Source organism: Catharus ustulatus, chromosome 11 (genome assembly GCF_009819885.2).
Source record: "Catharus ustulatus isolate bCatUst1 chromosome 11, bCatUst1.pri.v2, whole genome shotgun sequence".
Classification (NCBI taxonomy): Eukaryota; Metazoa; Chordata; class Aves; order Passeriformes; family Turdidae; genus Catharus; species Catharus ustulatus.
The window spans coordinates 12,416,090-12,436,995 of NC_046231.1; the positions used below are offsets into that span (position 1 = coordinate 12,416,090).

A 20,906-nucleotide genomic window follows, 5' to 3' on the forward strand; every position below is an offset into this window, starting at 1 on the left:
CTTCTCATTTACCATAATGTAGAAATCTACTATTTCTACATTCCAAGTGATTGCACAGCCTAAAGTGGGTAGCATGGGGAAAACAGCCACTAAAAGAAAGGGTTGTGGCAAATCACTGCAACAGAAATTAGAGCTAAAATGCTTATTTGTGCGATTATTTACCATGGATACAAACTAGCAGCTAGATATGAAAAAACCTCAGCCTGACTTCAACTCCCTTTGAAGCAAAATAGGACAAAGACACAACATTCAAAAGAAATCACTCACTCTAGAACACTAGAACCTGTGAGTAAACACTCCTCTTTCATTTAACAGAAGACATCTTTCAGTGTGCTGGGGTTGGGGTTTTTTGGTGTTTTTAGTCATTTCAGAAACTGGACATGTCACTACAGTATGCAGGAAAAAACGTGCAGGAACCACTTAAGCCATTTTTATTTTTATTCTTATGCTTATTTTTATTTTTATTAAATATAATATGAAGGAGCAAGATCCCATTTCTCAGTGAAAGGAAACCATAAAATAACAAATTAAGGCCTTGTAAGATCCTCAGGCATTATTGTGCCTTCTCATTCCCGGTGTACTTTTAGGTATCCAGTCTAGAAGTCTCTGAATGACCTGTTACATCACAAGAAAATCAAGTATCCTTTGTGTCTGTAACTGGTCAGTTTTTTTCTCCTGCCACAGTAGCAATTTTTAAGTTTCAATAACAAATGTTCGCTGATGGCAGTAGGTAGTAATGAAACGCAATAGAGCTGTATATCACACAGACATAAATTAAATTCAAATCCAAATCCAAATGAAAGTATGTCTCAAAATAAGCAAACCTAATCAACTGATGAGGTAATTCTTCAATATTCTCCAAAAGCATTCTGTTACTCACTTACTAGTTTCCTCTGGGAAAGCCACATGTTGTGATGGCTGTGCAAACGAACAGTGCAGCTTCCAGAACAGCGCACAAAGTTAACCTGATCACCCTCCCTGGTTCTGAAACTCAACTCTACTTTTCCAATCTGCCTTACACACAGCAGCTTATTCACTCTGCCTTAATGACCTCGAGGTAAGCCCCTAGAAGGGAATGCCTGGCAACCTGCATCAGCCTCCTGTAGGTGAAGGTTTGCTGAGAGAGTCCATTCCTGGGAGACCTGTCCTTTTCCGGGCTGCAGTCTCTATTTTCCGTACCAGGTCCACATCCCACCGATGGGTGACAAAGCTGACCACAGCTCCAGGGGCCCTGCTCCCAACCCGGCCCACCCTCCCAGCACGGTGCAGGTAGTCCTGCAGGGTGTCTGGGAAGTCATAGTTGACCACTAGCTGCACACTGCTGGTGTCCAGCCCGCGCGAGGCAAGGTCAGTGCACACAAGGACGGACACTTCACCCTTCTGGAAAGAGGCAAAGATGCCAGCTCTAGCGGCCGCCGACATCTGCCCCTGCAGCCGCAGGTGCTTGATTTTGTGGTCGTCCAGGATGTAGCCCAGCCAGTTGACAGTGCTGGCGCTGTTGCAGAAGATGAGAACAGCCCCTCCAGATGCTGGGCGCTCCTTGAGCAGCAGCAGCAGTTCGGGCAGCTTGTCCCGGCCTTTGAGGCGGACGAACTTCTGCTGGACGTGCGGCGGCAGGCGGTGCAGGCTCTGGGTGCTGAGGGTGACAAACCGGTCCACGTCAGTGAACTTCGCCAGCGTCTCGCTGAGCCCCGCGGGGAAGGTGGCTCCGACCACCACCACCTGCGTCCTGTCCTCGTCGGGACCGCCCGGCCCGGGAGCGCCGGCGGCCAGGGGCGCGTGTGCCAGGATCTCCTCCAGCAGCTCCGTGAAGGACTCGTCCATCAGCGTGTCCGCCTCGTCCAGCACCATCCAGCGCAGCCTCTCCAGGCCCAGGAAGCGCCGCCGCAGCGCCTCCCGCAGCGCGCCCGGGGTGCCCAGCAGCACGGCCGGGCCCGGCGGCGGCGCCCGCAGCTGCCTGCGCAGCCCGCCCGCGGCCCCGCCGCCCGTCAGGCCGCGCACCGCCAGCCCCGCGGGCGCGCACAGCGCCGCCGCCACCGCGCCCACCTGCGCCGCCAGCTCCCGCGACGGCAGCACCACCAGCCCGCGGGGCGCCGCCGGCCCCGCCGCCTCCGCCGGTGCCTCGGGGCGGCCGAGCAGGCGCTCCAGCAGCGGCAGCAGGTACGCCAGCGTCTTCCCGCTGCCCGTCTCGGCGGCGCACAGCGCGCTGCGGCCGCGGCGCAGCGCGGGGATGGCGAGGCGCTGCACGGCCGTGGGCCGGCCGATGGACAGCCGCTCCAGCCCGGCCAGCAGCGCCGGCTGCAGCCCCAGCTCGGCGAAGGTCGGGCCCTGTCCCGCCTCAGCCGGCGGCGCCTGCAGGGCGGGAGCCGCCTCCTGCGAGGGCTCTAGCTGGAAGTAATCCCCGTACGCCTTCCGGTGCTTCCAGCCCGCCGACACCAGCGGCGGCTGCTCCCAGCGCCCCACCGTCTGCCAGCGGGGCTGGCTCAGCTCCGGCCGCCGGCTCCGCAGCAGCAGCTTCCCGGGGCGCGGCGGTGCCGCCTCCTGCTGCCCGCGCCGCCGGCGCTGCGCGCCCCGCTGCAGGCGCTGCCGCAGGGCCCAGGGGATGCGCACCACGGCCCCGGGGGGCTGCGGGCTCCCCGCCGCCGCTATCCCGCTGCCCGCCGGCCGCCGCGGCAGCAGCAGGGGGAGGGAGAGCCCGGGCCCGGCCCAGCGCAGCGCCATCGCGGTCCCCACGTGGGCGCGGCGCTGCCCGATGACGGTGGCAGAAGCGCCGGTCCCGGTTCTCCCCGCCCCGCGGCAGAGCCACGCGAGGAGGGTGAGTGTGGCGGGCGGTGCCGCTGCCTTCTTTCCCCTTTTTCCGCTGCCGGTCCGAGCCGTCCCCGCGGCCCTGAGGGCTGTGGCGGGGGCGGCCCTGAGGGGCCCCGGCTCGGGAAGGAGCCGTGTGGCCGGGAGCATCCCCGGCTCCCGCACGCCGGGCGAGCCCGGTCCCCGCTGCCCGGAGAGCCCTGTCACACCCCCCGCTGGCAAAGGACACATCTGTGTTTTTGGGCAGGAAATGACCCCCCATGGTAGTCCCCCCGGGCTCTCTCTTCCAGGTGGAGCAGCAGCAGGAATGACGGTGAACACACCGCTGTGCTTTAGAGGAAAGAAGATCCTGGCTCCAATGGTGCGAGTGGGGACTCTGCCAATGCGTCTGCTTGCTCTGGACTATGGTGCCGATATCGTGTACTGTGAGGTACGGAGAAGGAGAAGATGAGGCGGGTTTATCTGATAACATTAAGAAAAGTACAAATGGACTTATTTTCACTATATTAGTTGTTCTTTTTGCACATAATTTTCCACTAAAAATGAGGAAAGAAGTCTATTTATTAAAGCATTTCTCAGCTATGACAAATCCATATTTTAAGGCTGTTCAGTAACTTCAAGTAATTTAGACAAAACATGATAGCAATTTCCTTAAGTTGTATTTATCTGGTTAGTTCTGCCGTGTTCCATATGTTTCTAGTCACAGCACTGCTGTCCTTGTTTCTTAGCCACTTTTTTTAAAGCTGGCTGAAGTTGAGCCTCAGCACAAGAACTATCTGGACCTGTTGGAGTGGATCCAGAGGAGGCCCCAGTGATAATCAGAGTGCTGGAGCACCTCTCCTACGAATACAGGCTGGGAGAGTTGGGATTGTTCTCTCTGGAGAAGAGATGGCTCTGAGGAGACCTCATTGAACCCTTCCAGTACTTAAAGGGGGCTTTTAAAAAATGAGGGAGATTAACTTTTTACGAGGACAGATAGCAATAGGACAAGGGGGAACAGTTTTAAACTAAAGAGAGGAGAGCTTGAGATTAGGTATTAGTTAGAAGTTCTTTAACTAGAGGATGCTGAGGTACTGGGACAGGTTGCTCAGAGAAGTTGGTCTCTCCAGATAATTATTTAATAAAATGGACAACTATTTAGAGCTGACTGGCTGAAACAATTCAACTCACTGAGTTTTTTTAATCCTTTCCCCTCAGGAGCTGATTGACATAAAGATGCTGCAGTGTAAGAGGGTTATAAATGGTAAGTATGGCATTTCTTTTGATGATGCCTGTAAAAAGACTCTTTTCTAGTTAAGAGAAAGGGTCATTATTTCTCTGAAGCATTTTTCTGTGATTATAGTGATGTATCAGTACATCTCACTGAATTGTGTCTAGGGGCTTACAGCCAGCTTTTGAAGTGCTACCTTAGACTTGTCTGCTGCTCTGTAGTTTCAGACTTTCAGTTTGTTTGGACTGCAGTAGATACAGTTTCCAATCATGAGTCTTTTTAAGTGTTAGATGTTTGTGACATGATATATACACACCTTGTAGTCTACTGCAATAAGGGAGCAACACATACAAGATCTCACTGTTTATCATTTATTTATTAACTTGAAGTCCAGGGACTTCACTTGGAATAACATTATTGTCACTGCAAGTTCTTAAAAAGATATCTTTGAGACCTGGCCCTATTTGAGTGGCATAGAAATAGTTGTTTGCAGTGTCCCTGCTGGGAAATAGAAGTTCACTACAAATCTCCTCTCTCCTCCTGCCCGTTCTCAAAAATAGAACTTTCATTCTGGCTGGGTTATCATTGGGCTTTGATACTTTTCAAAGAACATCAAATGACTTTGATGACATTTCATTTACATATAAATGACATGGTCACATGACTTGTTAAAATTTTTACATTTGTATATTTTTGTCTGTTTTATCTGTTCCTCATTTCATACAGAAGTACTTGAAACAGTGGACTTTGTTGCACCTAATGAAAGAGTTGTTTTCAGAACTTGTGAAAGGGAGAGAGAACGTGTTGTCTTCCAAATGGTAAGAAACCAGATACTCTTCTAACAACACATTTAAAGGAAATGCTGATGACATGTTGATGTCAGTCCAAAGCAGCTCTCCCTGGTGCAGACTGTCAGTTTCTTGGTGTTTCAGGGGCAGGTAAAGTTTCACACCAAAGGTGTTGCAGAATTTCAGAGCTCACTGTAAACTGTCCTTACGGCTGTTTTCAGAAGAGGCGATTCAGATAAGCTGTGTGCTCTGCAGCAGCTTGTTTTTGTAGCAAGTATCTTAGATACATTTCCCAACTTATGGATGCAGAAAATGAATTGTACTGATGTCTGATCACACATTGAAGTTTTGCACTGTCCTGTAAACAGTCTCACTGGAAACACTGAAAGAATTGGCATTGTTTACTATAGATAAGAGAGGATTACAGTAATTTCACAACTATAAGGCGCACCGGACTATAAGGCGCACCCCCCCGGATTCGGCAAAATTTGCAACTTTGTAGATCAGATAAGGCGCACCGGTCTATAAGGCGCACTTTTTTTTTTGCAATGAGGCCCCGCCCCCAGCTCACCCCGTGGGGTTGCTGGCCGAGGCCCCGCCTCAACCCGGCAGCCATTGGCCCCCGGGCCCGCCTCCACCCGGTAGGGGCGGTGCCGCGAGCCACCGAGCCACCCTGGACCCGGCAGCCATGGGTCCCCGGGACTGCTTCCACCTGAGAAGGGGGGTGCCGTGGCCCCCCTAGCCCACATTCACACGGCAGCCATGGCTCCCCAGGACTGCCTGGACCCAGGAGCGGGGGTACCGCGGCCCCCCTAGCCCGCATTCACGCGGCAGCCATGGCTCCCCGGGACTGCCTGGACCCAGGAGCGGGGTTGCTGCCGGCCCCCTAGCCTGCCTTCATCCGGCAGCCATGGGCTCCCGCGGCTGCCTGGACCCAGGAGCAGGGGTGCCGTGGCCCTCCTAGCCCACATTCACGCGGCAGCCATGGCTCCCCGGGACTACCTGGAGCCAGGAGCGGGGTTGCCGTGGCCCTCCTAGCCCACATTCACGCGGCAGCCATGGCTCCCCAGGACTGCCTGGACCCAGGAACGGGGCTGCTGCCGGCCCCCTAGCCTGCCTTCATCCGGCAGCCATGGGCTACCGCGGCTGCCTGGAGCCAGGAGCAGGGGTGCCGCGGGGCCCCTAGCCCACCTTCATCTGGCAGCCGTGGGCTCCCGGGACTACTTCCACCCGGGAAGGGGGGTGCCGCGGCCCCCCTAGCCCACATTCACCCGGCAGCCGTGGGCTCCCGGGACTGCCTGGACCCGGGAAGGCGGGTGCCGCGGCCCCCCTTGCCCTCATTCACCCGGCAGCCATGGGCTCCTGGGACTGCTTCCACCCGGGAATGGGGGTGCCGCGGCCCCCCTTGCCCACATTCACCTGGCAGCCATGGGCTCCCGAGACTGCCTGGACCCGGGAAGGCGGGTGCCGCGGCCTCCCTAGCCCACATTCACCCGGCAGCCATGAGGCCGAAGGACTGCCTGGACCGGAGAGGGGCGGTGCCTTGGTCCCCCTGGCCCGCCTCCACCCGGCAGGGGCAGTGTCGCGGGCCTCCGGGCCCGCCCCCAGCCGGCTGCAGTGGCACTTCCGGCTCCCCCCACGACTCTCAGCTCACACTTCCGGTTTGGCAAATTTCGCCGCTTTGTACATCAGATAAGGCGCACCGGACTATAAGGCGCACTTCCGGGTTCGAGGGAAAATTTTAGTCAAAAGGGTGCGCCTTATAGTCGTGAAATTACTGTAATATGTGCATTAGCATTGCAAAATGTATTAAAGATTCTGTCTGCTGAAGAGAAAGAAAGTAATTTGCTCTTAGAGACCACTCTGTGTAGGACAAGAGATGATGGGCTGGGGGTAGGGAGAAGCATGAGTGGTCTGCATTAGATACTGAAAAGACGATTTTCAGTTGTAATGTAGCCCTGAAATAGGTTGCTTGTAGACTGTAGAATTGTTATTAGTGGAGCTTCTTGAGAACATTAAAATAGGTATCTGTTGTTGAGGAGCCAGGAACATTTGATATTGCTGCAGGTGAAGAGGGCAGACAGACCTCTTTGGATCCTTTTTTCTATCACTTTTTATCATCCAGTGGCTGACTCCAATTTGTGCTCTAGGTAAATGTTTTAAGTGTCCAGTGTGCCTCTGAGTGGGTCTCTGTACTAAATGTTCAGAACAAATAGAGTTGTACACATGTGCAAATAAGCACCTTGGTTTTTTTATCAGTTTGATGATATTTTCTAATATAAATCCTCTTCTTTTGCCAACAGGGTTCAGCAGATGCTGAAAGAGCCCTGGCAGTAGCTAAGCTTGTGTAAGTTATCTTCTCTCACCTCCTTCCTACCAGGGGTTGGTCTGGGGATTTTTGTACAGAGGAATTATTGTAAAGACAGTTTCTTATGATTGAGAGCATCAAAGTAACTCTTGATAGAACCAGGAAAAGTTCAACTACATAAATTCTGTGCTGGATTGGCTTTTTGCTAGTGCAAGTGTGTCCTTGATCTCTTTGATCTCCCCAGTATAAATTTCCCTGGGTATTGTGCAGCTGCAAGACCAGTATACCTGAAAATGTCCCATACTGTTTGTGGTTTAAAGCCTCCAAAAAGTATTGTGCAGAATTGAAAAGTGGTTCTCAAACAGGTGGTTTAAAGCCTCTATTTAAATAGATGGAAGTTTCAATAGAGCTTACTGTAGGGATAGTGGTGGATATAGTTTATATAGGATGAAGTATATAGAAGGTATTTAGGATGAGTATTTGCAGCTTCTGCACAGCACTGGTTATTGAAATCTGTGGACAATCTAATCTTCAGACTGTCATTAAGATTTATATATTTAGCTTAAATGAGAAGCTAAAAATTCAGAAGTTCAAATAAGCTTTACCTTAAGTTCTCACACCTTAATGATGGTGGAACAAATGACCTGGAAAGATACCTATTTCTTGATTCTTGTTCTAATATGCTAAAAAATATTTTAATTTTTCCTTCTCTTTCAGAGAAAGTGATGTGGCTGGTATTGATATCAACATGGGATGCCCAAAAGAATATTCTACCAAGGTAAGTGGATTTTGATTACTCTTAAATGAGCCTTTTTTGACTTTGAGGTATGGAGTGTGGAATACATGGTCTGGTTTTCAAATTCAAGCAGTAAAATTTTGATGTAGAGAAAAATTAAATTTAACTTTTTGTAGTGAACAGAACACTCTAGAAGGTGTCTTGGCTCTAATGCAATAAAATAACATAAACTGCTAGAAAATTAAATTCTTAAAGACTAGACAAAATTACTTGTTAGGGTTTTTTAAGATTTTTCTGAAGTCATTAATTTGTTGGGTGAGTGAAATAAGTTCTGCCTAGCCTTAATAAAAATTGAAATCACAGTTTGTTATCCAAGCAAATAGATGGCACAAACCATCACAAGTTAGTAATGCTGAATTCAATTATTTGTCAGTTTTAAATGGATCAGTTAAAACCTGATATTTTTTTGGGGTTTGTTTTTTTTTTTTAATAAAGCACATGCAGTTCTAAATTAGTCCTGTGTCAGACTAGAGCAGAGCTTTCAAACTGGTTGTAGGACTGTTAAGCCACTTGGTGTAGAGATAAAGGATCAATAAATTGGACCATGATGCTCCATTTTTATGTCAAATGCTCCACAGAGCAGTAATTAAGAATAAAACGCCAAAATATCCATCTTGTAATAGGGTGAAAGATCAGAAGTTCAACTGCTGGTGAATGGTTATTCTCCAACAATAGTTCTGGGTCAAAAAAATTTGTACCAAAAAGTTGTTGGCCTCTGCATCTATGTATTCAGATGAAACAGTGTGGGAGGAACAGCTAAAATATGAAATTGTTCATAATTACATTAATTGTACATTTTTTCTGTTCAATAAAGGCACTTAATTTGTCTTAGTCTCTTTTTTAAAATGTAGTGTGTAGATGGAAAGTACTGACTTAAAAACCTCTCAAGTGTAGTGTGTAATGTTGAAACAATAAATTTGTTCAGCTGTCACTTAATGAGGGGAAAATGGATGATAATGTTTGCTAAAAATAGCTTTCTGAAATCCTGTCTGCTCCCTAAAGTGATGAGAGCAAGTTGGTGCCCTGAATTTCTGCTTACTTATTCTGATACAGGTCTAAGAAATATTGCACAAGGTGTTCACTAATGCTCCTGTGTTTTAAATTTTGCCATTTTTCCTTAATGTACCATTGGGCTTTTGTTGTGGTCTGCTGTAAGACAAAACAATTGAGTTGAAAAATGTATTTGCCTAGTGGGTGACAGCTTCTGTCTGTTTTCCCAGGGAGGGATGGGAGCAGCACTGCTGTCTGATCCTGACAAAATAGAGTCTGTAAGTATCACTTGGTGGGGTTGGAGCTGCCTTGGAAAGAATTGTGCACTGTGCTCTACTGGCAGCAGGAATGAGTTGCATAGACAGCAAATTTGTGATTGCTGGAGTGGAATGCTCAGTTTAGGGCATTGGATATTAATCGGATATAGATAAATATTCCTGATTTAGTTCTCCTTGCCATTATCTGGACTATACAATTGCTACCTTCTTTTTTTTCAGTTTAAGAACTTTCAGTGTGGTGCAATATTTGCAAGTTTTACATTCCTATGCATGTAACTTGAGATTATCAGAGTTCATTTGTCGTGTCATATTAAAAGCAGTGTTGAAACTCCAGCAGCAGTTAATTCCTCTATAAAAATCGAGTTGAAATCAACAGAGAAGTGGAAGCAAAAATGTCTTAGACTATTAGTGTATCTACTGGATAAAATTGTATATTCAGTTACAGATTGTGTATGTCTGTCTAGCAGGTAAGATTCTTTATAGAGGAATAGTAAACAGTGTTACATTATTCTAACTTATTTTTGAGAGAGAAAGGAGGAGAGTTTTAGTAATGCCATTGTTGTGATCAGGTTTTTGTCTTTTTTTTTCCAGATACTGACCACCCTTGTTAAAGGAATTTGTAAACCAGTAACCTGCAAAATCCGCATTTTGCCCTCAGTAAGAACGTAAATCATTGTGCTCAAGTGTTCAGCTGTTATTTCTCTGATTTGCCATAGTTAGAATATATGTTGTTCTAGCATGTTTCACTGTATGCCTGTGCTGTGAATTAGCACTTGGAATTGCAATTTCTGTTTGGGGTGCTGTCCCAGCCTAAATGGTTATCTGACCTGCAGGTGCACAGAGACTCTGATTGTGGGCTTGTCAGATTCTGTGATATGCAAGGTCACAGAGGCTTTTGTCCTCTAAATTTCTCAATGATGTAATTTTTATGTCATAGAAGTACAAAAGGGTGTAGGACAGCACCCCTTGAGCAGCCAGTAGATGCTGTTAATTCCTGTTTTTCACATGGGATAGCCAATAAATTATTTTTTTTCTCTTCTTTCAGACTAATTTTTCTTCCATACTGTTTTCCTGTTATTGCAGTTAGAACAACCAATGAAGTTACAGGATTTGTCTTTCTCAGGGTCTTTTTCCAGACTTTTTTTACAGCTGATGTAGCTTCTTTACTGCTTTTTTTTTTACAGATTAATTCTCTACATATTTTTAAACCTCCAAGAGATGATGGGCCTTCTCTTTTAAAGACTGATTATTTTGCGATTTGGTATTTAATTACCTGCCTAGATACTATGATTGCATATGACCTAAATAGATATTTCAGTTGATGGATGAACTGTACCTGAGCCAGCTTTGTTCAGAAGTCATTTATGTGTTGGATAAACAAATGAAGCTTGTCTGAAAAGAACCAGTAACCCATAAGATCATTTTGGTTCTGAAGTATTAAATCAGAGAACTGGCACCTTTATCCTAGAGCCTCTTCCTTTTTGTTTCAAGCTGGTTTTGCATAATGTCATCCATCAGAACAGCAGGTGAGCTTCTGTCTCTGCATCCCTGCCAGCTGGGACATGCTGCAGTTTTCAAAACGAACCTGATATGTTAGGGATGAGCCACAGATATTCCTCCAGCTTTTGAAAGGAAAATTTGCCTTACCTTTTTTTTTCATTCTCCCTACTGCATAAGACAGGCTAATGCAGCAGTGTGTCAATTTTATTTCTGCTTTTTAAGATCATTTTACCTCTTTGAAGATATACTGGGCCTTTTGATCTACTGGGCATGTACAAATATCCTTAGAAATTTTTAGATGCTGGTTGACATTTTTAAGACACATCTGAGAGGAATATTTATAGGTTGCATATTAGGTTGATTTGAGAAGGCTTCCTCTTACTGAAAAGAATTTTAATTATAATTTACAGAACAGTCATTAGAGGGGACTTGCTAATCAAATGTTCCAATCATTTTCAGTTGACAGTCTGAAAACCTATTGGAAAATATTCTCCTGCTACAGAGTATTATGTTACCTGGTTTGAGAAAGTTTGTAATCTATAATTTCAAGGAAGCATTGAAAATGGACTCAATAGCATGTATTTTTTTAATTGAAGTATATATTAAATGGTTGTACATGTTGGGTTATTGATGAAAGACAGGAATCACATCCCTCTTGATAAAGGAAGACTTCCAGCATTTGTTTGTGCAATGGTCACATGATAGTAATTGCTTTTGCTTTGAATTAAAATCATGTCAGTCTGTCTTATCCCTCAGGTTGAGGATACTGTGAATCTGGTGAAGAGAATAGAGAAAACTGGCATTGCTGCCATTGCAGTCCATGGAAGGTAAATTGATTTCAGGCAAGAAAGACTTAGTTTTTTTAGTTTGTTGGTGACTATAGCACAGCATGCTATGACTGGTATGAGTATACTCAATGCTCTAAGTATGTGGTTCTGATTTCAGCTGTTAACTGGTGTTCTAGGAAATCAATTCAGTAATTAGGAAATTGAACTGCTTGCTGCTCTTTTCCTAATATTTTTTCTCAAAGACCAAATAGAACTAAAATTATCTTGCATACTTCGTATCTAAAAAATCAAATATATGAAATAAATAAGCTGAAACAGGTATATCCCAATAATCCTTGTGTCATGTCTGCTGTGGTTTAGAGATCTATAAATTCCACAGGAAATCTTTGGTCTTGTCTTTTTTATTTGTTTGTTGGAAAGGAAGAAGGAGGAGAGGCCTCAGCACCCTGTTCACTGTGATGTGATCAAGGCCATATCTGAAGCTGTCTCCATTCCAGTAATAGCAAAGTAAGTTGGACTAATTAGCTCATTATGGTCAGATGCATGTATTTAAGATTTAATAGTGCAGGAAAAAGAACCATGATTAATTATATTAGTGTTGTTAATTTTTAGTGGAGGCTCTCATGACTTCATCAAAGAATATGCAGACATTGAGACCTTTGAGAAAGCAACAGCTGCCTCATCAGTCATGATTGCTCGTGCTGCCATGTGGAACCCCTCTATCTTCAGAAAAGATGGCTTTTGCCCTTTGAAGGATGTCATGCAAGATTACATCAAATATGTATGTTTTTTATAAGATCTTACTTGTAATTAACATTGTTTAGAATTTTTAATGCAAGTCTTAGTGCAATATCTTAACTCCTCTTCATGTCAAAGAATTGGTTCTGGGGTATTTGAACATAGTGCATGTGACATGAGTCCTGAAATCAACCCCTGCTTCCTCTGATTTTGTTCAGAAGAAAAAAGTTCTGAAAACATGCTTTTTAGCCCTAATTTCTTGGGAACATTTATGAGGCTTACTAGGCTATCTAAAACTGTTAAAAAATTTAAAAATGTGTTGTCCAACTTTTTCGAAGTCACAGTTGTACAATTTGAACAGATTATTAGATACAGTATACGATATTGAATTTACAACATTGAACAGAAAAGTGAAGTAAATGCTCAGTTGCTCCTAGATTCACTTTTAGAAATCAATAGTTTTCACAAATACTGTCAAGAAGTATTCACAGTAGGGGAGCAAAGGGAATGATTTGCCAATAGAGTAATGCTGTATTGCCAAGTCATCTAATATATGAAGTTATATCCACTGTTTGAAAGACAAAATTTTAATGATGTAATAGGAATATTAGTCAGAAATCTGTAACTTTGATCATGTCATCAATTTAAATCCTTTCTTTTTTTAATTTGAGCTTACTATTGGTTACTAAAATATCAGTGGGTTGCTAGTAACAGGTCAACTCTTTTTTCAGAAGTGTGAGAGTCAGTTGAACTTTAGTTTGTGAAGGCATGCCAAAATAATCAGATTATAGTCACATTCATGGGTAGTGTTGAATATGTTACTGAGGAAACTGCACTGTGGTTTGCCTTTCAAAAGTGGTTGTGGAAATAATCAAGAGACCATGCACGGTATAGAGGATAAATTTGTTTGGTGTGGTTTTGAATTCTTTGTCTCTTTCCATCAGGCAGTGAGGTATGATAATCACTACACCAACACTAAATACTGCTTGTGTCAGATGTTAAGAGAACAGTTGGAAACTACTCAGGGTAAGAAGCTGCATGCTGCACAGTCCACACAGGAGATCTGGTAAGCATGGACTTCAGAAAAGGAGTTGTACTCTGTCCAACTTGTACACCACTTCACTGTCCTAGCACTGCCTGGCATTTCACACTGTCAGGAGAAGTTGTGAGAACCCCAAAAACAACCCCAAAAAATCCAGATGGGAAATGTGAAATAACAGAATAAACTTTTCCAGGTTTCCTCCATGCTCAGATGTTAGATCTTTAACCCTAAAACTCTCTATTCAGCACACTAATTTGAGTAGTGCTTCACTGAGTGACAGGCATTTATTCAGCATTTGCATGAAGTGATTAAGAAAAATTTCAGCTTGTCTGAAATTTTGTGGAACTTATCTTCTTCCAAGGATGTTTATTTGATATAACTTTCCCTTTTACATGTGGGTTTTTTAATGTTACTGGAATAACGTATTTGTTTTGAAATGAACACTTAGAAACTCAAAACCATGTATTAGGGTTGTCTGGTTTATGGTACTTAAATGTAATTTTTTCTGCTGCTTTTCATACCTGGACTATCCTAATGAAGGATGGCAATCCTTTGGAGGAAATATAGTAGCCTTAAAGAATCATGTCATCCTGCACATCTGAAACAGACTGGATGAAATTTTTCAGTGGTAGAGACAGAAATGAAAGAACAAAAGTTTTGAAAGAAACCAAAAATTAGGCAGGTGAATAAAGATTTTGCCCCAAATTAGGGGAATTCAGGTTTGGACACATCCCAAACTGAACAAAATAAAGCTCTGAGCTTGCATGTATCGTATCCATGTTGTGTGTTATAATTGTCCTTCTGATAGAAGGAAGGGGAAGAGTCTCCTTGTTTATTTCCAAAATTAACAGTCTGAAACTGTTTGATATGTAAGGTGTATCAAAATTGATGGAAATGTTGAAAGCTTGAAATATTTTGAAAAACTATTTATTGGTTTCTAGCAAACCCTAATCAGTGTTCTCTTCATGTTCAAAATGATTTGAAATGCCTGCAATCCTTTTGCCATTTTATTGCCTTTACCAATTTTGACTTTCTATAAATAATTCTGTCCATGATTATTACATTACAGTACAATGAAGGGAATTTGTATTGCATATATAAAGGGGGTTAGACTTCATTATTCTTAAAGGAGCAGTGGAATCCATGAAAAACATCTAAACTTTGCAAGTTACTTTTCACTTTGGCAACTTAAAGAATTTAACACATTTTAGTATGCTGATAGACTATTTATTTTGATTATGGATTTTGAGTTTAGGAAAAAAGTATCGATTGGAGCTCAGCTCTTTTGCAACTTCAATAAAGTTTTAGCCCAAAGAGTGGTGGTGTTTGCTGCTGCATTAATAACAATGGACAGTATGTAAAATAAATAGTGTAATGTAACAGTGTTGCACTGGTAATGAGAAGTGTCACAGTTCATACACATAAACACTGGATAGAGATCTAGTGTAAAACTATGCCTAACAATTCTTTAGGGGCTTCCAAAATCAAACTCTCATTTTTGTACAATGTGATGCAATACCAGCTTCAAAATGGACTGAGACAATGTGTGTGCAAGAGAGCAGGACAGAGAGAGCCATTTGTAGCCTAAATTTGAAAATTTATGAAACTACTTTCTGCCAGCAAACTTGGTCTTTTAACCCCTGTTCTGAACAATCTGTTTCATGTCCAGATAACTGAGGAACATTCACTTTTTAAAAATGCAGCAGCTTATCTTCAGACAAAAATAGTGCATAATTCTGCTGTCTCCTGGTGGTGAGGATGGGTTACTGCCATTTGGGCTATAACCTCAGTGCTGAATGCAAGAGAACAGTCTGCTGCTCTTCCCACAAAACATTTATATAGCAGTATGTAATAAATTACCTGGCCTTAGAAGCATAAATTAATATTGTTCAGCTTCATTGCTTTTTTGCTTGGACCACTGGAGATGGCTTTGTGGGCAGAATTCATTTCGTCGTTGAGCAGCCCCATATCAACAAGCATCCTTATAACAGAAAGTAAAAGTTTTTCATGCTGCAGGTTTTATTGCCATTATCATCTGCAGAAAATCAATAGTCTGTTTTTCAATGTAGATCCAGCCTACCGTGAGTTTGAAATTTAAAAGGATTTGAGGCTTTTGCCTTTGACTAAAATCCTGGTTGCTCCTTCTCTTTATTTGGGCTTGTGAATAGTACTCTGAAGTTAGAAAATCTGAGATTTTGAGGGGTTTGGATGCCATAGTGTTTATTTCTTAAAGTATTTTTAATCACTATAATTAGAAGAAGAATCTTTTTCCTACTTTTGGCTCGTGTTTCCCTTGTGGAGTTGATGCACCAGGAGTCACTCTGAGATGTTTGTTTGCTGGTTCATCCGGCTGCAAGTTATTAAATGAGCTACTAACTACAACGTTGCAGACCTGTATTTCTGACCGATTCTGCCTGCACTTCCAGGCTACAAATTGCATATGTAGTGCTGGAAATCAGAACATTCTTTTTCTACTTGTAGCTCAACAATGTCTGGTGAGAATTGAAAGAGAAGCAATGTAATGTCCCTGTGCAGAATACAGCCAAAACTTCTACTTCATTCTCTGTACTCTTAACATATGCTGTAAACACAATTGATTTCTACATTTTCTTTATCATAATGCTACACAAAAATTTATAAACTGATCTCTGATATAAAGGAATTCTGTTTGAATAGTGAAGTCTTTGAAATGGGTGACTTCTATGAAGAAATGACATCTGTTTTTGAAGGAAAGAAAACATCTTTAGAAACCAAGACGCAAGATGAAGATGACCAAATAGAAGATCCAGATGTAATAAAAATGGCTGTTAGATTTGACAAGTAAGCATGCAAATCAAGTTTTTCACTCTCTTGAATCTCTGAATAACAGCTGTGAGGTTGACAGTGTCTTAACAGTATTTTGAAAATGATAATTTGCAAAACCACACTTACTGAATGAATTCCTGTGAAGCAGTAAATGACCATCATTGCATAATCATCACTCTTCCTGGGCCGTTTGGATGTTGTAGGATGTTCTATAGTTCCAGGCTTCCTAAGACTGCTTAATTCTCTCACTTAACTTGTTAAAAGTGCTGAGTGCTCTAGGAGAAAAAAACAAAAGAACATCTCTATGTAGGAAAGTGTATTACAAATATGTAGAGTGAAACTTCACTAAAACATCATAATTTTTCTGTAAGAAGTCCTGAACAAATTTCTTAATAGTCTTCTAAGCAGATAATATGCTCGTCTGAAGTGTTCTAAATGTGTTCCACTCATAAGCTATTCCTTGAAAAATTAATTCATGGAGTTGAATTCTAGTTTATTTAATTTTGAATTATAATCTGTGAAACCCATAAAATTGCTGTTACTTTCAATGTTAAACTCCTGTTTGCTGTTTTTTGCTAATAGGCTTATCAGTGTCAGTAACTGAATAAATTCCTGCATTTCCTACCCTTCTTTCATTTGATTACTGCTTCATAACAGAAGCAGCTTCTCCTTTTTTCTACTTGTGTTTAATTGGTGCTTATAATAAGCAGTACCAAACTGTTTCTCTCTTCTGTGTCACGTATTTAGTTAGAATCTCCTTTCTGGTAAGTGTCTTTTCTCTAGCTGTGTTATTTACAGGATGTGAATGTTCAGGAAGAATTAATAGAAAACGTTAGGTTTTATTTTAGATGTTTTGTCACATCTATTATTTGAGTTGTCTAATGAGGAAGAAGCATCTTTTTCATAATTTGAGCTGTAAAATTAAACCTCAAATAACTGGTAGAAGTAATACAATAAGCAGCACTGTCTGTTTTAAAATAGAACTTTGTGCACAGTTGTTGACCACAAATTCTTCTGTCTAGGCGAGAATATCCACCACAGATCACTCCAAAAATGTATCTTCTGGAATGGTGTAGGAAAGAAAAGCATCCTCAGCCTGTTTATGAAACTGTGAGTCAGTGAAAAACCCTTTCAAACCTCTTCCTCTGCCTTGTATATGAAAGTAAATATTTTAAGACTCAAGGTAGTGAGAAATTCTGCTTCCCAGTCTGGTGTAGCTGTTTCAGAAAGCAGCTGCAGAAATGGTAACACACACAGGTGTGAAAGTAGCAGCTTGTTTTATTAGAAAATAAAGAAGTAAGAGTCAGTCTGCTTTTGATTCATGTGTGAAAGAAGTAGCTGTAACTTCTTGGTCATTATATAGGAGCCCATGACTGATTTTCTTTTGCTACTATTCTGAAGTAAAGAATTAAAGCTTGGAATGTTTTCTCTTGTTACACAGTGTTACAGATAGGAACTGTATGGGACTGGAGCACCTGTTTGGTTAGATGGGATATTATTTGACTACTTACTTTTGTAAAGCAAAAATATTTGCAACTTGGACAGTGTCTTAGTTTTTTATTGCTGAGTATGTATGGTGAAATTTGTGGCGTGAATTAGAGTAATTTTCAAGTTATGTTACTTGTTATTCTTGTCTTTATACCTGTGAAGGAATGTTGATGATGTTGTTTCTTCTGTAAATTACATGACTGGTTTTTGACAGCCCCTTCCCTTTTACTTCTTTTTTTCCTACAGGTTCAAAGACCACTGGATAGATTATTCTGTTCAGTAGTGACAGTAGCTGACCGAAAATACCGATCAGCTCTGTGGTAAGTCATCCTTAATGGGTTTTTCAGCTGGGTTTTTGTTTCTGAAATGTTGCTTCAAAACTTACATTAAAAGGGTATTCCAGTTGACTTTGATAAAGGTCAACTAAAAGGTGCCTCCTAAAGCTACTTCTAGGAGGGAGAAAGCATTAAAAACTTCTCAGAATTGAATGTGACAAGAGGAAGTAAGCACTGGCAAAATCAAGTAAACAATTACAGATTTTAATTCACTTTGTGTTAGTCCACAAACTGTACTGGAAGGGGAGCAAATGGGTGACCCAGTTCTGTTCTGTATGTGATGAGTTCAGAAAGAAGCCAGGGGAGGCAGAGGGGAATGTTGAAGGAGATTGTCTTCACCCACTACAGCAGATTCACTCCCAATAAGAAGTCAGGACTAAGTGTCTATATCCAGTGAGGTAGAGGACAGCACTCTGAGCTCTTGGAGATCACAGTTAATTAGCAGCTACATCCAGGGCTGCTCTAAAGTTTCATGATGGTATTTTATACAATCATCTATTAATACTGGAGTTGACTTGAGGCATTTGCACCTAAGGTGATCTTGATTTAACTGCAAAGCTGGAGCTCAGCATTGAGCATTTTGAACAGGACAAGTGCACACAACTGCTTTGCAGCCTTCCTGTTCAGAGGCTTTAGGAAGTTATGCTCAGCTGATCCAAAATTTTGAGAAGAAAACGTTTTCAAATACTGACTTCCACAAATGTGTGATGTGCAGTCTTTCTCAGAACTGACAGAATTTTTAGTATTATGGAACAGTTCCTGCTTTTGTCAGCATCATGTACTTGTGCCAGAGGGTATACTTATGCCTGAACCTTTTTCAAGAAAAGTGATCCTTTATAACTCAGTTTTGTTCAGTGATCAGATTTGTAAAAGTTACCTTTCTTGAGGATTGTGTGGGACAAAAACCACATTGACTGTGTACCTCTGTACTGGAGAGTGTTTGAGAGACAAGATCTGATAGAGACAGATTTTCTGGGAATATTGCATCAGGAGTGATGCATCAACACTTGACACCTAGCAGGATTGAAATAATTTCTGGAAGTGACCTGTTTTGTTCCTCTGCTGTGAGATAGCTACAAGTGCTGTTTGTTTCATCATGTTGCATCAGAGAGAGGAAATTGTCTCTTGGCAATGTAGAGACCTCAGTTTCTACTTTTACGTGTGCTCTGTGTGCTTGCTCTTCAGGGACAAGTCCAAGAAACTGGCAGAACAGGCTGCAGCTATTGTCTGTCTGAGAACGTTGGGTGTCCCAGAGGGAAAGCTCTGTGAGGGAGAAAATCACCTGATCACCAAACGCAAGAGGGGAGACCAGGAGCACTTGATTAGCAGAGACCACGGAGAGGATCTTGCTGAGCCTTCCCATAAAAAAGCTAATTTTATTGAAGAAACTGCTGACATGACTGTGCCGAAGATGCCACGATAGCATGGAAATTGGGGGTTTCATGCCTATGCAGCTGCAAATGAGCTCCTATTTGTGTATCTTGCTGTCCACGTTTCATTTGGATTCTCTCAGAGACAGATAAATTTCCCAGTTGTGAGAAATGCCACTGAGATGTTTACTGTTCACCACTCGCTGTCCCTATGGTGCCTTTCAGATAGGAACTTGATTTTAGAGAACATGGAGAAGTTAATCCCAGTAATAAACTTTTTAAAAATATCAGGTATTTTCAAAGCAATTTTGTCATTGGTTTCATTACTTGTTTTTTTTATTTTTAATAAGTCTACAATTTGCTGGTAAGAGATATATTAATACATCATCCACAAGCAGAGGAAGGGAACTGTGTATTGAAACTGGGTAGTTAATCAGGAAAATCAATGTAGGAAAATAATTAATAGCAAAGTAGATGTGGTTGTGTCAATTAAGTTCTATGCATGTTTTGCAAGCTTTGTTTACACCTCATGTACCAAGAAAAAGTGTTTTTGCAGAGAGAAGAACTTAAAAATTGTAAGACAGGCATTAAAATAACATGCTTCTGTGGTAATTTCTACTATGTTTTACCCTTTAGAAATATGACAGTGGAATTCACCATCCTTTCCTGGTCTTAGGTGTTAACATTTGTGTCTTTCCAGTAAGGAACTGGAGCCAAGCCTGGTAGCAATGACTCTTGAATGAAGGCTCTTCGAGTTTTTTTGTTTTGAACTTGAAAGTCCTCGTAAATGTCTACAAGTAGATTACTTGCAGTAATGGGCATCCAAATATGGCCTTGTATGTTCTTGAAAGGTGACCTTGTTTGTCTCAGTAATCAGCTGTTGGTGATACAGGGGTCTTGATCAAAGGCCCATGTTCTCTTTGTTTTCCATCATCACAACTTCCTGGTAAACGCTAAGTAAATGCTATATGCCAAGAGAGGGTACAGACCCTGTCTGATGCACAGTGACTCGTCTGATTTAAATTAGAGTTGTGAATCCTCAAAAGAATGCCAAAAGAATTCAGACATTTCTGTTAGTAACATCTTGTTGAAACAGTTTCCCTCAACAGTGCAAGAGATCTTGAGATGATCAGCTCTGATCTGAGAGCAAAATGATGGGGATGTATCATGTCATGGTCTCTAGAGTACTTTTTATAAAGAATGTACAAGATATAAGTAATTTGGTTGTAATTCATAAAGAATCTTAAATAAAAAATTAATTATTTTCCTAAAGTGATAGTGCCAAATTAGACCATTCTCTTAAAAAGGAAGAACAATATCTTATCAGATAATATTCAGGATTGTGAAGTTAAAATGTCTGCTATTCAGATTAGAGTAATTTCCAGTAAATCTGTACAGTCTAGGAAGAAGGAAATCTTTCTTGTTCCGTTTTGCAATAAATGCACTTTAATATGTTTACATTTGATATCATTTTAGTGCTACAATTTTACTTTGAAGCACTAAAAAAATTGCAGTATTAATCAAATTTCAGAGGTAGCCCTTTTCCTATTATAAGTTCCATCTGGATATCTTGCTTTTGTCAGAATTATTTGGAGCCATAATAATAAAGAAAAAGTCATTTTTGGGTCCTGCTATTAGTGTGGTTTACAAGGTCTAACGTGATAA

General features: G+C 42.3%; 2 protein-coding genes across 3 annotated transcripts; one reads left to right on the forward strand and one right to left on the reverse strand.

Annotated features, from left to right (window-relative positions):
• Window positions 1-430: 430 nt before the first annotated feature.
• On the reverse strand, window positions 431-3,067 carry DDX28 (DEAD-box helicase 28). Its single transcript, XM_033069887.2, is given in 2 exon segments — window positions 431-2,740; window positions 2,742-3,067. Coding segments are annotated over 2 exon segments (1,974 nt in total). The 3' UTR covers window positions 431-1,092.
• On the forward strand, window positions 2,103-19,902 carry DUS2 (dihydrouridine synthase 2). Of its 2 annotated transcripts, none has more exons than XM_033069889.1 (16): window positions 2,103-2,160; window positions 3,096-3,235; window positions 4,003-4,048; window positions 4,742-4,833; window positions 7,107-7,150; window positions 7,829-7,889; window positions 9,128-9,175; window positions 9,767-9,832; window positions 11,432-11,502; window positions 11,884-11,970; window positions 12,076-12,244; window positions 13,146-13,267; window positions 15,920-16,063; window positions 17,071-17,158; window positions 17,783-17,856; window positions 19,057-19,902. In XM_033069889.1, exons 2-16 carry the CDS (start codon window positions 3,113-3,115, stop codon window positions 19,292-19,294), a joined length of 1,473 nt encoding a protein of 490 aa, XP_032925780.1. In that variant the 5' UTR covers window positions 2,103-2,160; window positions 3,096-3,112; the 3' UTR covers window positions 19,295-19,902. The 2 variants fall into 2 exon arrangements, with proteins under 2 accessions (XP_032925780.1, XP_032925779.1); XM_033069888.1 differs by lacking the exon at window positions 2,103-2,160 and adding an exon at window positions 2,734-2,815.
• Window positions 19,903-20,906: the final 1,004 nt, after the last annotated feature.